The sequence below is a fragment of the Salvia splendens genome, chromosome 17, assembly GCF_004379255.2.
Source record: "Salvia splendens isolate huo1 chromosome 17, SspV2, whole genome shotgun sequence".
NCBI lineage: Eukaryota > Viridiplantae > Streptophyta > Magnoliopsida > Lamiales > Lamiaceae > Salvia > Salvia splendens.
Genome location: NC_056048.1, coordinates 2,165,922 through 2,181,350, shown reverse-complemented (window position 1 = coordinate 2,181,350; position 15,429 = coordinate 2,165,922). Strand labels below are relative to the sequence as shown.

Below are 15,429 nucleotides of genomic sequence, written 5' to 3'. Positions count from 1 at the left end.
AACCGGCCGTATGCTCCCCCCTATACCTATGATTCTATGAATGGTTCTAATCACATTAGTAACTTGCTCATCACTAGAGCAAGCAGAGAGCAACACTCTAGCAGTGTCCCACTATCTGGATAACAACCACTATCAATCATTTCTTCAAATATCTCAATGCACCTAATGTATTGCTTCTTCCTCGAGTATGTTCCAATCCTAGACGTCCACGTCACCGCATCCGCCGTCAAGTTCTTCGTGGCGATCGATGCGAACACCTCCTCCATCCTATCCACGAACACTTTCGTCACTATCTTCAAAGATTGAAAAACTTAAAGCTCTCGAAGTTGTTGTCGAGAAATTACGAAAAAAAATTCGTAAAATAAAATTATTTACCGAATTTTTACATTAGTGGGAAATAACAAACTCATGATAAAATTCGTGATATTATTTGTCAATTTCAAAATTCGTAGTAAAAATTAAACCTTTTGAAAGTTTCATAATTTAGGTACCAATATCCATAATATTTAATTATATCAATATCCCTAATATTTAATTATATCTATTTTTTTAAAATATTTATAAAGTTTTATTTTACTGAAATATAAGACGCAAAAGAATGTCATGATCTGAAAACGGGCCCCACTCCACTCCTCTATCCTCATCCTCACCCTCACCCTCACCCTCACCCTCATCCTCACCCTCACCCTCACCAACCTATACACATATATATATATATAGCTATGAATCTGTACAATTTTTCGCCTCTTTTCCTTTGCGCTCACTCAAGCTCTAAATATTGCCATGTTCTGATTCATGTATGCTAAAAACTTGATTATAAAGAAGAAAAAGGTAAGGATTAGGATTGGAAATTTAACAATTTAGCTACCACTCGCTGAAAAAGAGATGCAGTTTTCACGAAATCCTCTGTTTCTCGATTTTTCCGCTATCTCAATAACCCTCGCGAGTTGGTAAAATTGCCTCTTTTCAGTAAGCGTTGTCGTGGTAATTGTTGTTGTTTTCTGGTTTTTTGAATTGTCTATGCAATATGCATCGTAGCAGCTGTGGAATTCGTGAAGTGTAATTTGCTGGATGTTTTTTTTGGTTTGCATTGATGTTTAATTCCATACGGTAGTGTGTTTTGGTCGCCATACCGCGATCTTCATTATTTCTACATTAATGCAAATTCCTGTTTGATTTGGAGGTATAGATTTATTGTTTTCAGTTTGAGGAAGGATCGAGATCTTCACAATTTTATAGCTGCTATAGTTACTGTGTTGTTTTATTCCCTATGATTGGTTCAGGACGAGGAACACGGTGATTTCTCATTTCCTTATATGTAGATCTATCAGTGGTTTTACTTGGAAATCTATGCAGTAATCATACATAGGTGATTCTATGGCAATTAGAAAGTAATCAGAGAACTTGAAATGTTCTGTATCACATATGATGCTTTAAAATTGAGAAGATGATCAATATTTTCCATATGTGATTTGCTTGAAGTTCCATTCGATGGATTGTATTTCGTCGAACCATTAGAAAAAATCTTTGCTATAGTTTATCTTTGCAATTTTTCTGAATGTTGGTTGATTTTTCATCTTCTCTAGGATCTCTCAACGTTTTAACCTTACTTTCTTCAAAAACCTTGCTCACCCCTTGTATGCTAATTTCTACAAGTGGATTGCAAATCCGCTTGCAGTTGGAGTAATGGACAACCATGAGCATGGTAACGGGGCTTCTGGAAATATTCCTGAATTTGGTGCAATCTTTCTTTCAAACACTCAGACCAAAAAAGAATGCCTTCAACGGAATATATTTGCACTACCATCTTCGCATGCTGAATTTGTGAGACATGTTAAAGAGGGAATGGTTTTGTTCCTGTTTGAAACTAGAAAGAGACAACTCTTCGGGGTTTATCAGGCATCCTCTGATGGAGCGGTGGACATTAATCCCCATGCATTTAGTAGTTCAGGGCGGCATTTCCCAGCACAGGTTCGTTTTAGACAAATATGGCATTGTGGTCCAATCTCTGAGAAAGAATTCCAAGATGCTATCATAGGGAATTACTTTTGTGCAAGGAAATTCAACTTCGGCCTCTCTAAAGATCAGGTTAGAAAAACAGGTTTCTTGCTATTTACTATTAACCTTATCAAGGAGATCAAAGCAGCTAAATGTTATTGTTTTCAATTTCTTCTTTTTGTTTAGGTTCACAGGCTTCTTTATTTGTTCAGTTCAAAAAAGATAAAAAGAAGCATCCCCTCTCAGCCGCAGTCAGAAGCTATTGTTGAAGTATCTAAGGACAGAAGACTGGTAGGCGATGACAGAGAGAGACATGGATTAAGTGAGACAGGATACATGGAATCTACTGAATATGATGACCATGTGAGCTCGTTGGCTAAAGGCAAAGAAGTTAACGTGTTGGTAGAGAATAGGGCCAATGCTGATGGGAAAAATATCCTTTTTTCTCATGATGATTTTATTGCTAAAAGGAGAAGAATAGGTAAAGAATACCCTGAGCATTTTCTGGATCCTTTAGATGCGAGGGTCCGCGATGATTATACTTCTTTGCAGAGGAGTACATTGCGGGAGGACTATGACATACTCAATGGTCGCCAACGGACATTTGCAAGTGATAACTATGGGAGTTCCCTGGCTCAAGGCAAACGTGTGATTGATGATGATAGGTTCCTGTTGGATGATTCTGTGATAAGAGACTGCGATAGTAATGTGGTTAGGTCTGTGTCTATTAGTGATCACAACATGAAATTATGTAGGCAAGAAAGAGGAATGGTAAAGGATTATGAGCGGTTGATGGGGAGGAAATCGGAAAATGCCTTTGATCCTTCTACCAGCCATTTGCATAAAATAAGAAAAACAAATGCAGCTGGGAGGTTTCAAATCGACAAGAATGAACCTCGTCTTGGAACATGTTTTGCCGGAGGCTTATCTTCCAAAACTGATTTACCTCCATGGCATTGTGGTTACAGGATTATTGAGGGTAGGAAGTACCCAGTTCTGGAAGGAATGTCAACTGAAAATATGGTGGACAAAGGTCCACCTGCACTGGCCACAAAAGATGGAAATGTTGCGGATGAAGACAGGCAAGTATTAGTTAACGCAAGGTATAGAAAGAGTGAGAGAGTGGATAGTATAGAGGCTAGTCATACACATTCTAATCATGTCATATCAATGAAGTACCCTTTTTTCTCCAAGCCAGAACAAAATTTATCTTCATTTCCTGTCAAGTTTCCAAATAAACAGCTCTCTCAATTTACCGTCTCCAATAATTTTGACATCTCTCCCTCCATTTTGGAGGATGCAGCGATTACAAAGACTATCCCTTACTCACCTGACCACCCCAGCCTTTCTCATGGATGCTCTTCATCAAAGGAAGCTAGCCAATATTCTACTTCAATGCAAAAAAACCACGCGCCTGATGGTTCTTTAGGGAACTTCTATCCTCTATCCAGTAATAGGTTGCATCCGTATCCTTTGGAAACGGAAAAATCTATCATACCTCAAGATGCCACACTTGAATATGGAGATAATGGTTTTGCGATGAGCACACCAGGCCTCCGAAGTTCTTTGCTTCGAGAATCTTCCAGTTCTTTTGTAAAACCAGACCTTTCTGTGTACATGGATCTGAATACATCTGCTCCTATCAATTACAGAGGTTCATTGTCTTCAAAGCTTTCTCCACCCTGCACTGATCCTGAAAACTTTGAAGGCAAAAAAGGATTGTTTGCTTATTACTCCAAATCTCAAGATCTGGGCATGGATATTTGTCAGCGAGAAAAAAGTGTGGCGATTTATGGGAATCAGCATTTCAGAATCTCTAGAAATATGAATCCCATGGAACTCCACATAAGTTCTGGAGCTAACTCCACTCTTAACAGGAGAAGTGTTTTCACTCGTTTGTCTTCTAAATCATCCCAGTTTAGTGAAAAGAGAAATGACATTGATGTTAATATTCAAGACTGCTATGTCAATGCTACAGCTGATGAACTCATGGAGATGTTGAAGCAGAATGATAATCTGTCACCGAGAAGGCTCGGGAAATCTGGAGTTGTTGGACAACAAGCTAGAGAAAGTGCAGTCGCTGAAAATAAAACCCAGTATCATATGGAAACTGAGCACTCTACAATGGAGATGGAAATGCTGAGTGATGCAACTCAAGCTACTGCAGATAGTTCTGATGAAATCCCTAAAGAGACTCGAGCTTTGGATTTCAAACGTCGTAGTGAAAGAAAGTTGGTTGGGATTTCTGGTTCAGCCTCTCATAGTAATCCCATGTGTGCTAAAGAAGAGGTCAAAAGTTCCACTAATTCAACTTCAAGACGCAAAAAGCTGGTTAGACCTGCTTTTAGTAAAACTGAGACTGCTGTCGATGCTGCTACATGCATTAATGAAACATTACAGCCTTCTGCTCCAGTCCTCAACGAGGATGATAAACAGAGTAGTGAAACAACCACAAGCTTACTTGAGCCTGAGACTCCCATCAACGATACCAGGACCAGCAATGTGTTGGCTCCACACACTCTTCAAGAGGGGGACTGTAATAAAGAACCCCCATGTCCCAAGGAGCAATAAAACGCAGTAGCTCAAGTCTTGCCATCTACAGGCGTTGAGCATGGAAACGATGACCTCCACCTTGGTAGCTCAGTGGTTCCCTCAACAGTTGATTTCTGATATTCAAACTTCGGTTGATGGAATTTCAGCCAAAGGTACTGATGCATCACCAGGTGGGACCTTCCGGAACCATCTTTTGAAGGGTCCGAACCTGGTGCTGGTTCCAGGAAGGAACTTACTATGGAGAAACATCTGAACAAAATAAAAATCATACTAACTACTATGAATGATATGAAGGCTTCTTCTCAGTGAAGCCACCAGCACATGGTTATTGTTCTTAAAATCATCTGTACAGACTTATAGTGCGTTAAAAAGCTTTTGGCAGCTCTGTGTACTAGCATCAATATGGATGTCCTGTGAAGGTCTCGAAAGCCAACCTGGCACGACAGCTGATCGGTCAGGCTTCTACGATGCCACGCTCACCTTGCCTTGGAAGATGGTTTTTCTCTTTCCTTCTTCTCTTTTAATCATCTTGTCATTCATTTCATATCACTAATGCACAAATCAGGATTCCTCATCTGCTTCATTTTTTTCAAATTATCTCTCGTTTAATGTATATATTTTCTGGTAACATATTATTGTTTCAGTGCATTGATCATTTGTGTGAGGTGTATTTAAAAACGTTACTAATCAAGAAAAAAGAAGGTTGATAGTAAATCTAGATGGTAGATTTCACCTAATGGCCCAACATATGTGAGTTTTTACGTCCGATGTTAATGGGTTCGTGTTAATATCCTATGATTGGACACGAGCTTGTCTTGCGTACACGGACGTAGAAACGTGTATGCATTGGGCCACTAAGTGATATTTACCTAAATTTAACCGGAAAAAACCACGTACGCACACGCACCACTCGAGAGAGAGGGAAAGGGGCGTGAAAGAGAAGCATGGAATCTCCTATAGCTTTCTATGTTATCGTTACATTGCCTTTGAAAAACAGAGTAGTCAATACACTATTGGCCTGGATAACATTCTGCTAGAATTAGAATATTTCAATTCCAACATCACACACATTCCCATCATCTTTTTATCTTATCCTGTATTTCGTCAACTGCTTCATTGGTCCCGTTATGTGGTTGTCCAACTATAATCGGCCTAATTCGATAAAAGAAAACTTCTATATACGAAAATTTAGTCGATTCTAATCAACTTTTGGCAAAGTCGTTAATGGAATCATGGTATCTAATTAATTTTCACGTTAATACTAGTTTTAAACAATAAAAAGTGAAATTACTTTCAAACAAGCCACGTGATTCCATGCATAAATCGACAACGACTTTCCACGATTAAAAGAATGTGATTCCATTACAAGATCCTCCAAATAGTCAACGCCACAAACCCTCTCATCTTACTTTAAATAGAGCATGCTTCGGCTCTCACCAAAATCATGTCGAAAAACAATGGAAGCATTAATTAGTTTTGAGAAGAGGAGAGGTCTAGCATGAAAGATGCAAAGGGCTCATTGGACAGCCAGGAATGGCTTGCCTATAGAAGCCTTCGCCGCGACATCGGATATAATTAGATGTCGTGTCATGGCTTCTCGGGCGAGTTTATTCCCGGTTAACTGATGGCCTCTGATTGCTCATTCTCGATCTTCTTCTTCGGTGATGTCACATTGTCTGAGTATTCGGATGGCGCGACAAGAAAGAGGTCTAGCATGATGGATTGGAGGCTATTGGGTTAGCCAGGGATGACTTGCCTATGTGTTTCTTGCACATAATTCCAATTATTTTTGGATGTTTGGTTTGGCTCATATGCAAGTTGATCCCGGTTATCTGATGACCTCTTATCATTCATGCTTGATCTTCTTCTTTTTCAAAAATACATTGGTTCGATTGTTATTTTTAATTGTGACTTAACGTGATGTATATTCTTATCTCTTCCTCGATTGTCTTTTCCTCAAAAGCGCGGCCCTTGACAATGTATATTGGGTACGTCTCCACAGTGTCTAGATTACAATTATTTTGTCTAACGAACGAACTCCACCATATATGCTTGTGATGGATGGGTTCTCATGGGAATTATCTATAGTGTATGTGAAAATTATACTCCCTCTCTCCTATAAAAATAGAAACTTTTGGGACGGCACATGTTTTAATGCACAATTGATAAAGTAAGAGAGATGTATAAAGAAAAAAGCAATTGAAATATTGTTAGTGCAGAATGGGCTTACCTCAGTAGAGAGAAATGAGTTACCAAAAATAGAAGTGTGCTATTTTTATGGGACAAACAAAAATGTAACTAATTTCTATTTTTATAGGACGAATGGAATATAATGTATTTGCATATATGTAATATGATATTAACGAATGCGTTTATAGCGGTAGGATTCACACAATTCATAACACTTATATAATAGTACTCCACATAGATTTAGAATGAGATATTTATTTCACTTATACAACTACCAAGTTTTTTTCATTAAAATTTGTGTCATCCATTGTGACAATGTTTTTGCAGATGCTGTGAGCATTATATAGATGCAACACATCCATCAACATATATTTATATCTCATACTACTAGAAGCGGATCCAGAAATGAAACTTGAGAAGTCGAACATAGTGAAAAAGAATATCATATGTGTTGAAAGGTACATTCAGCCTTCAATGACAGTGGATGGCGTACGAATAACGATATTGAACCTCAATCGTAAAGGTTTGGAGCAAAGCTACTGCACCTTAGAGCCAACAACTACTTCAAATGTCAAATTTAATGAAGTTTTTCGACTCTCATGGACCGACAGTGTAGATGTGTAATCAGTCAACCTCCGAGCCACGTGAATGTCTTATCCTATGCTATTGTATCTACACAAATCACCTATCCTACATTTTTATCTGTCTCATATATCTTAATCATATGTATCATGCATTACCATACAATACAACATGTGATAACAAATTGAAATACTAGGCCTAGATGGCTGGTAATGCTGCTTATTTATGGAGTATTAAACTTCAAAAGTCAAATAAATCACTATAAAATAATTATTGAGTGTGTATATTCACTTGGAATAATTACATTTATTATGCCAATTAATCACCAAAAAAATAATTAATCTTAAATCAATGTCAAAACAATCAAAATATATAGCCTAAATTAATTATAGTAGTATAAACTTAATTCTTTGCCCCAATGTACAATTTTAGTAAAGGGGCCCAAGTTAAAGCCCAACCCATCTCTCTCTCTCCATCATCTCCTATCTCTCTCTCTTATTCTTTCATCTCAAATTCCGGCGAGCTCCTCACCGGATCCCCATTTACGTCTCGGATCAGCTAGGAGGCTCAAACAACAACACAAAGGTGAAGGTCACTTGTTTCCGGATTTGTTTTACAGGTATCTGTTTCGATTCCAGTTTCATTTTCACGATCCATTTCACATGAAATTGACCGGATGGAGAGTTGAAATGCGCAATTCATACACTTTTTCACATAGTTGGAAGAGATGATTTAGGCCATGTGTAGTGTTTTGTAGAAAACTGCGAAATCTGATGATGTGTCTACACTATCAAACTGTATATATTTGTGTTGGATTTGCTGTGATCAATTGGTTTTGATGTGAAATTAGGTTATGCTTTCTATCGATTTTTCTGCTTCTACGGTTAGTCTGCAGAAAATAACACAAATTGTGATCCTGTTTAAGACATAAGATAAATTGTGAAAATTTGATGGAAGTGAAAAGGCCAAATTGGATAAAATTCTACTAGAATTAGAATATTTCTATTCCATCAATGCAGATTATATAACTTGGATAATTTTCCGAGGAAAAAAATGAAGTAATGCGAGCACAGAAGCTCTATTCATCCCTCTCCTAAATCCGCTTGTTGATATCAAGAGTCATGAACTTTGTGAAAATGAGTTTTTCCGTTAACTGCTTTGGCAGTGCAAATTTCAAGTCGGTGCATAATCTTACCTTTGGCCTTTTGACAGGTAAACACCATCTTACTGCCGGCGCTGCCTGCGTCACATGCTTCGCCAACTCCGCACGCGGCGGAGGCCCCGCTACGGCGCGCACATCTGCGCCCTAATCGCGGCGGTGCTCCTCCTCCTCTCGGTGTCTCTCCTGTACAGCAGCCTGTCCTTCAGTTCGCAGCCCCAACTCCCCCTCCATCACTCACGCGACAACTCCTTCAACCCTCTCCTCGACGATCTCGACTCCGAAGCCCTCACCACCACCAATCCCAACGACGATCGCATTGACGAGCTCGATGACGTCATTTTGGAAGAGGGCGGTAGCAACAATAACGAGGAAAACCTTGCCGATGAAGAGGATGATGACTCCACAGCCCAGAATCAGGGCGCTGCTGCTGGTACGTCTAGTTACTTTTTTGACCATGTAAACGGCGTCATTTGGAGATCTTTCAATCGGCGTTCTATTGATGAATGGGAAGACTATGTTCCTTTCAATTTGAAGCGTAAGTCTGACTTAGGCTTTGGCATTGATGAGTCTAAACTTGTGTTTGGATCTGATGATGTTTTGGTGGACGATAAGTTGAGAACAAAATTGAGTGAAGTGAGGAAAATCGAGGATGCATTGCTGTTAAAGGGGTCTGTTTTGAGGGAAGGGTGGGGAGATTGGTTCGAAAAGAAGGGTGATTTTTTGAGGAGGGACAGGATGTTCAAGTCGAACATTGAGATTCTGAATCCTTTGAATAACCCAATGTTGCAGGATCCCGATGGAATAGGTGTTACTGGATTAACTAGAGGAGATAGGATTTTCTTGAAGGGTCTACTAAATGAATTTAAGCGGACTCCGTTCTTGGCTAAGAAGCCATTGGCTGTTTCTGAAACAAAAGACGTCGTTGTAGGTGAAAGAGGCGCTGAACATGATAAGGAGGTCAGTAGAGTGGAGAGAAGAGCTTTGACCAATGACAATATTCGCATGGTGAGGAAGAATGAGGGTTTAGAGAGAGAATACTATGCAGATGGCAAGAGGTGGGGTTATTATCCAGGTTTGGATGAAAGGCTGTCGTTTGGGAATTTTATGGATGCTTTTTTCAGAAGAGGGAGATGCAATATGAGAGTCTTCATGGTGTGGAATTCGCCTCCATGGATGTTTGGTGTTCGGCAGCAGAGGGGTCTGGAGAGTCTTCTACATCATCACCCAGACGCGTGCGTGGTGGTGTTCTCTGAAACAATAGAGCTCAATTTCTTTAGTGGATTTGTGAAAGATGGGTAAATTCCTTTTTTAAGCTTTTCTTTTATTATGTATGTTTTGCATGTGCTTCGTGTTTATATGTTGAGATGCATGCGTTTGGCATACAACATTACGGATTTTTGTCCATGGCATGCTTATGTTAACCATATTCTAACTGGTCAAGTGCAGTTTCATCTTTTTTTCCTCTGCTGTGTAATTTAAAGTTGCTTTTTAAAATCTTTGAAGATATAAAGTGGCTGTTGTGATGCCAAATCTCGACGAGCTGCTGAAAGATACACCAACACACATATTTGCTTCAGTTTGGCATGAGTGGAAGACGACAAAATATTACCCAGTTCACTACAGTGAACTAATCAGGCTAGCCTCCATCTACAAGTAAGCAATTAGTTAAAATTTTTGCTTCGATGAAGAAATGCTGCTTTAATTAAATATGCATATGAAAAAAGATAGAGATCTTGAATTTGTGTACTGTGATTTCTTGATTAATGGGAGATGAAGGGAAGTGTTTCCCCGATTAGATCATGATGTGCCAGTATACTTATATCTTGTTTTTCTTTATGAACTTTAGGTATGGTGGAATCTATCTTGATTCAGACATTGTAGTGTTGAAACCTCTCTCTGAACTCAATAACACTGTTGGATATGAAGACGAGCTTGGTGATAAAACTTTGAATGGTGCGGTGATGGTGTTCAGAAAGCACAGGTAATAAATATAGAAATTTCCTTTCTGCTACCGTGTTTTGTAAGTGTTCAACTCACTCTATGTATCTTACTCTCAACTATCATTCTGCAGCACTATCTATTTCTACTTAGTGCTTCAAATAAAGCAATAGATTCTTAGTTGACATTCTTAATTTCTATGCAGTCCTTTTATTTTATCGTGCTTGGAGGAGTTTTACGCATCATATGATGATGCCCAGCTGCGGTGGAATGGAGCTGATCTTCTAACAAGAGTGGCCAAGCAATTTTTGAGCAGCAAAGACGTAGCTGATGTGAATGCTGAACTCCGGTTGCAACCATCTTCTGTCTTCTTCTTCTTCCCCTTCAACCATAATACAATCTCTAGGTATATACATTATCACTGCTTTCTAACTTCATCTTATTTATTAATAACCGGAGAACTTGCCTGGATCTGTTTGCTATAGAGTATTTACTACTGAAGTCAGCATCAATTCTTATGACCTTTTTCCGATACGAGTCTTTTGGTTGGGATTCAGCTCTGCATAAGTTTCGACAATTTCGTTTCCTTGCATTTTCATTGAAGAGTCAATATACTAAAATTCCGTGCAACGTTTTTCTCAGATACTTCACTGCTCCGCAAACAGAGATCGAAAAACACGACCAAGATCATCTCTATAACAAAGTCATGCGGCAATCAGTCACCATTCATCTATGGAACAGCGCGACATCTGCTCTGATCCCGGAGCCAGAGAGCCTCGTTTTTAAACTGCTTAACCTGTATTGTATCCATTGCACTGATGCATTATGATGATCTAGTGAAGGAGATCATGTCTCTTTTGCCTATTTATGTCTGTATAATGTATATATTTAAGAACCTAAAACAATTTTGGAATGTATTGATAGCATTGATTTGCGGCAAAAGATTCAAAATTTTTGAGTGTTTTTATTGGTCGGATTTAGATACACATGTAATGATGTAGTAAATAGAAAAAATTATCCTTCCTATTATTTGCTTGAACTCTTCTTTTGCTTGAGATTAGTGTTTATTCTTTTCTTTAGCCATAATTTTCCTCCTAAGACCGACCCCTACTCTTGCACCCTTCACGTCCTTCTAAGAAAATAAGAACAAATTGTTTCAAAAATTACTAATTTTGATCAAATTTTGGTGAGTCTCGTAATTTTGAAAATCAGTCAGAAAAAATATAAAATCTAGATTTGTTCACAATTATCTCTTGGTAAAAAATTCTGGTTATTTACATGTAATAGATTGTTTTTTTTTGACCAAGTGACATCTTTCTACATGAATAGACAACATTGTTTAACTCATCCAATGACGACCACATGTGATTTTTAAAAGATATAATTTCACTAACAAAATTAAACATGGGATAGTTGAGAATAAGTTCATTCTTCTTAGTTTTTCTAGCAAATTTTCAAAATGGCAAAATAGGCAAATATTCATATTTTTTGTGACAATTTTGCCAAAAAACTCCATACTATTCTACAACTCTAAAACAAGAAGTACTTGATTATCACTCAACATAAACACATAACACCAACAAAATCATCAATGCTCATCAATCTTAATTTTAACTAGAAGTTGTACAAAAAAATCACCAATTGTCATCAAAATTGATCATTAAACAAAGTTGTACTCCACAAAACTTATTTAATCCAATGCATTAGGCCCAAAGCACCTCCCCCTCACAGGGTCCCACACCCACTGCACAAGGTACTTCCTCCCCTTCACTCCATTAAAATTGAACCCATTCCCCTTTGAGTCCTTACCCACAGCTCCAGTATAGCCACCATCAGCACCACTCCCATACACACCCAAACAAAAATCCCCTATCTCGTTCGGCGCCATCGGGTCGTCCCCCGCGTACCACGCGTTGATCAGCGGATTGGTCGACACCTCAGCAAGTTCGTGCGCGATCACACTGATCATCCCGTCCGACCCGGGGTCCCCGTTGGGCAGGCCCATGACCCCGCTCCCCGCCGGCGCCGGCGGCCCGGCCCCGGGCCACGCGAACGGGTAGGCGCACATCCCTGGGCACTGGGCCCCGCTGTTGCCTATCCACGCGTACGGCACCGTGGCCCCCGCCACCGACGCGTACGTGAAGTAGTGGAACCCGCACACCGCCCTGCAGAAATCCTGTACCTGGACATCAGGCGATGTCAGCACCAGGTACAGGCCGTTGCAGTAGTTGAGGGGGAGTGCAGGTCCGCCACTCGATGATGATGTGGCAGCATTCTTGATGATGGACTACATGGATAGCCGTGTCAGGCTTTTTCCATGGGAGTAGGTGCGGTCGCTGAACTGGCCTGATAGGGCCACGTTTCGCGTCACGTTGGAGCTAGTCTGGTTGGTGTAGAGGGTGACGGTGCGCCACCACTCGGCCACCGAGGGAGACGGGGCCGGCGACGAAATACTAGATATGAAATCCCTTATGGTGGATTGATGGTTGGGATCCCATTTCCCATACCATATAATGTAAATATTGGTAGGGGATGTAATAACTGGACCCATGTGATATTTGAGGTCTATGAGGTTTGATGAACCCTCATGGTTCTTTTGTTGGTTGAAGGAATAAATTGGATGGCTTTGGCTTCTTGAAATTGCAAACAACACTAGGGCTAGGAGAATTTGGTTTTTCATCATTTTTTTCTATAGGATTAGACTAGGGTCTAGGCTACAAATATCTCTTATATATAGGGGGAGAGGAGACATTTCTTGTGGTGGGTAATGGGAGCATGTTCTACATATATCATGTTTCATCATTGCCTACTTTTAATTAATGGCCATGTTACACCTTTTCTTCTTTAATTATTCATTTCTCCAAATTTGAAATAAGGCTAAAATAGAAAGTTGAAAATTTATTTATTGGAGTTTACGAAGTTGTGATTTATTGAGATTTTGGTTTTTAATGCACTATTCGAAGGGTATTTTATTATAATAACGGCAAATTGCTATTACAATCGTAAATTTTAATCCAATTCTAGCCAATTTCACAACGGTCAAAAATAGCCAATTGGAGTATTATCATTATTTTGACAGTTTTTAAATTGCCCCATAATTTTAGATTTGGAGGGAAATTGTGCATGTTCTGAAACCCAAAATACTTTTGCGAATGATATACATATTTGCAAAAAAAATATGGATTTCGGCGTAATTTCATATGTCAGTGGAACAATTGAGAAAATTGTCAAAGTTATGATACAATTGGTTATTTCTTAAAGTTGCGGGATTGTTCATGACTTTACCAAACTTCATAATTTTTTTGACAATTTGCCCCAAAATAAAATTTCTTTTATCAAATTAGTGGAGGGGGTATGCTTTGTTATTTTTTGGTGATTATTTTTTAAAATTTCAATTTTTGATACAATAAAATTTGACAAATTATTAAAATAGAACAATTGTATAGTATTTGCACATTAATCAGAGTTATTAAGTTTTATATTCAAAACGCCATATAAAAATGACAATATATATAGTTTTACTGTCCGTCGACTAAACCCCAATTATTTACTCTCCACCAAATTTTGTTGAAAAGGACCACGTATATTAATTATGTTTATGAATTTATGTGTTCTTTTCATTGAAACATAGTAGTAAAACTAGTGGGGATTACTTTGTCATAATTCATAAAGCTTAATATTTTTGTAAGAATGAGTATTTTTCAAGATAGGGATAGATGAGACGCAAATTTAAAATTATATTTTTGTAAGGTAAATAAAGAAATAATTAATACAGTAATTACTAGTATCAGTTTGATAACTAAAAGCATCAAAGTTAGATAACAACTTGTAGATAGTATTTTATAGGTAAGTGTACACAAATTAGACAGACTGTAAATTTCTACAATATTAATATTTTTTGTTTTTTATAAGTAAATGTACATAAATTAGACAGAATGTAAATTTCCTCAATATTATTAATACTTTTGTATTTTAGGCTTTTAATAGGTAAGTGTACACAATTTAGACGGGGCGTAAATTCTCACAATATTTAGAGAGTGTAAATTCCCACAATATTATTAATATTTTTGTTTTTTAGGTTTTTGATAGGTGAGTGTACATAAATTTGACAGAGTGTAAATTCCCACAATATTAATTGTACATTTGTTTTTTAATGCGGTTGGCAGATCATCAATAAAGTATTTAGTTACCAACGGTAAATACCTAATAATTGTCAATCTACTTTGACCAATTGTCAAATTTACCATGACTAAATTGAAAAATGTCTGAAATTATAAATTTAAAATTTTGAAAATTATTTGTTCAATTATTTAAAAGAGATAAAATAAAATAAACAAATCGAATACATAGATTTGATTTATTTTTCTAAATAAATTATGTTGGTTTGTTTCCATAAATTCTTACCTACCTTCGTTATAACATGTAGAAAAAGGCTAAATTTCATCATTCATTTTATGCTTTAAGATTTGTCTAATCAGAGACACGATTTTTGGCAAAACAACTGAGCAAAGTTGATGAGAATTGTCTAAGGCAGAAACAGAAAATTATAAAAGCGTTAAAAAGTTACTACTACTTTATTCCATTAATCTTCCCCATTTTCATGAAATATGATTTTTTATACTTATACTACCGAATATATAATAAATACATATAGGTAAATCTAATTATGTCCTTGTTTATTATTTATACTATCTTTAAAAAAATATTATCATTTCTAATTACATAATTTGAGGCAGAAAAAGTGCAAATAATTGAAAATGCTCAAAATAAGGAAAAGTAATTATTTATTTATAAATACTTAATTATGTGAGATTTATCATACAATGAAAAAAGATAAAAACCGAAGATAATTTAAAATTTTAAAGGATCACTCTCCATATTTTGCGTCTATAATTTACTTATTTATTTTTTGGGACCAAATTCTTTATGTGTAATTTTTTTTAGAAATAATTTAGTTTGACTTTTGGGTTGATTGGTCATCGGAAAACTACTTAATTTTGATTCCA

The 15,429-nt window shown here is 37.5% G+C and overlaps 2 protein-coding genes and 1 pseudogene across 5 annotated transcripts; 2 read left to right on the top strand and 1 right to left on the bottom strand.

Moving 5' to 3' along the window:
- The first annotated feature begins 651 nt into the window (after window positions 1-651).
- Window positions 652-5,179, top strand: LOC121774736. 4 transcript variants are annotated; one of them, XM_042171611.1, is made up of 3 exons: window positions 652-1,296; window positions 1,587-2,088; window positions 2,185-5,179. In XM_042171611.1, exons 1-3 carry the CDS (start codon window positions 1,271-1,273, stop codon window positions 4,567-4,569), a joined length of 2,913 nt encoding a protein of 970 aa, XP_042027545.1. In that variant the 5' UTR covers window positions 652-1,270; the 3' UTR covers window positions 4,570-5,179. The 4 variants fall into 4 exon arrangements, with proteins under 4 accessions (XP_042027545.1, XP_042027547.1, XP_042027548.1 ...); XM_042171613.1 differs by having other exon boundaries at window positions 653-829; window positions 1,654-2,088; XM_042171614.1 differs by having other exon boundaries at window positions 653-1,296; window positions 1,679-2,088.
- Window positions 5,180-7,761: 2,582 nt separating this feature from the next.
- Window positions 7,762-11,452, top strand: LOC121775172 (uncharacterized protein At4g19900-like). Its single transcript, XM_042172180.1, has 6 exons — window positions 7,762-7,942; window positions 8,536-9,780; window positions 9,989-10,138; window positions 10,332-10,466; window positions 10,629-10,829; window positions 11,066-11,452. Exons 2-6 carry the CDS (start codon window positions 8,573-8,575, stop codon window positions 11,250-11,252), a joined length of 1,881 nt encoding a protein of 626 aa, XP_042028114.1. The 5' UTR covers window positions 7,762-7,942; window positions 8,536-8,572; the 3' UTR covers window positions 11,253-11,452.
- A 613-nt stretch (window positions 11,453-12,065) lies between these two features.
- Window positions 12,066-13,106, bottom strand: LOC121775423 (annotated as a pseudogene).
- Window positions 13,107-15,429: the final 2,323 nt, after the last annotated feature.

Excerpts from the sequence above, each read along its gene's own strand:
- LOC121774736 (XM_042171611.1), top strand. The coding sequence starts at position 1,271 with ATGATTGGTTCAGGACGAGGAACACG. Across the intron at positions 1,297-1,586 it reads GGTTCAGGACGAGGAACACG|GATCTCTCAACGTTTTAACC; the intron begins GTGATTTCTCAT and ends CATCTTCTCTAG. Across the intron at positions 2,089-2,184 it reads TCGGCCTCTCTAAAGATCAG|GTTCACAGGCTTCTTTATTT; the intron begins GTTAGAAAAACA and ends CTTTTTGTTTAG.
- LOC121775172 (XM_042172180.1), top strand. The coding sequence starts at position 8,573 with ATGCTTCGCCAACTCCGCACGCGGCGGAGGCCCCGCTACGGCGCGCAC. Across the intron at positions 9,781-9,988 it reads AGTGGATTTGTGAAAGATGG|ATATAAAGTGGCTGTTGTGA; the intron begins GTAAATTCCTTT and ends AAATCTTTGAAG. Across the intron at positions 10,139-10,331 it reads AGGCTAGCCTCCATCTACAA|GTATGGTGGAATCTATCTTG; the intron begins GTAAGCAATTAG and ends TATGAACTTTAG.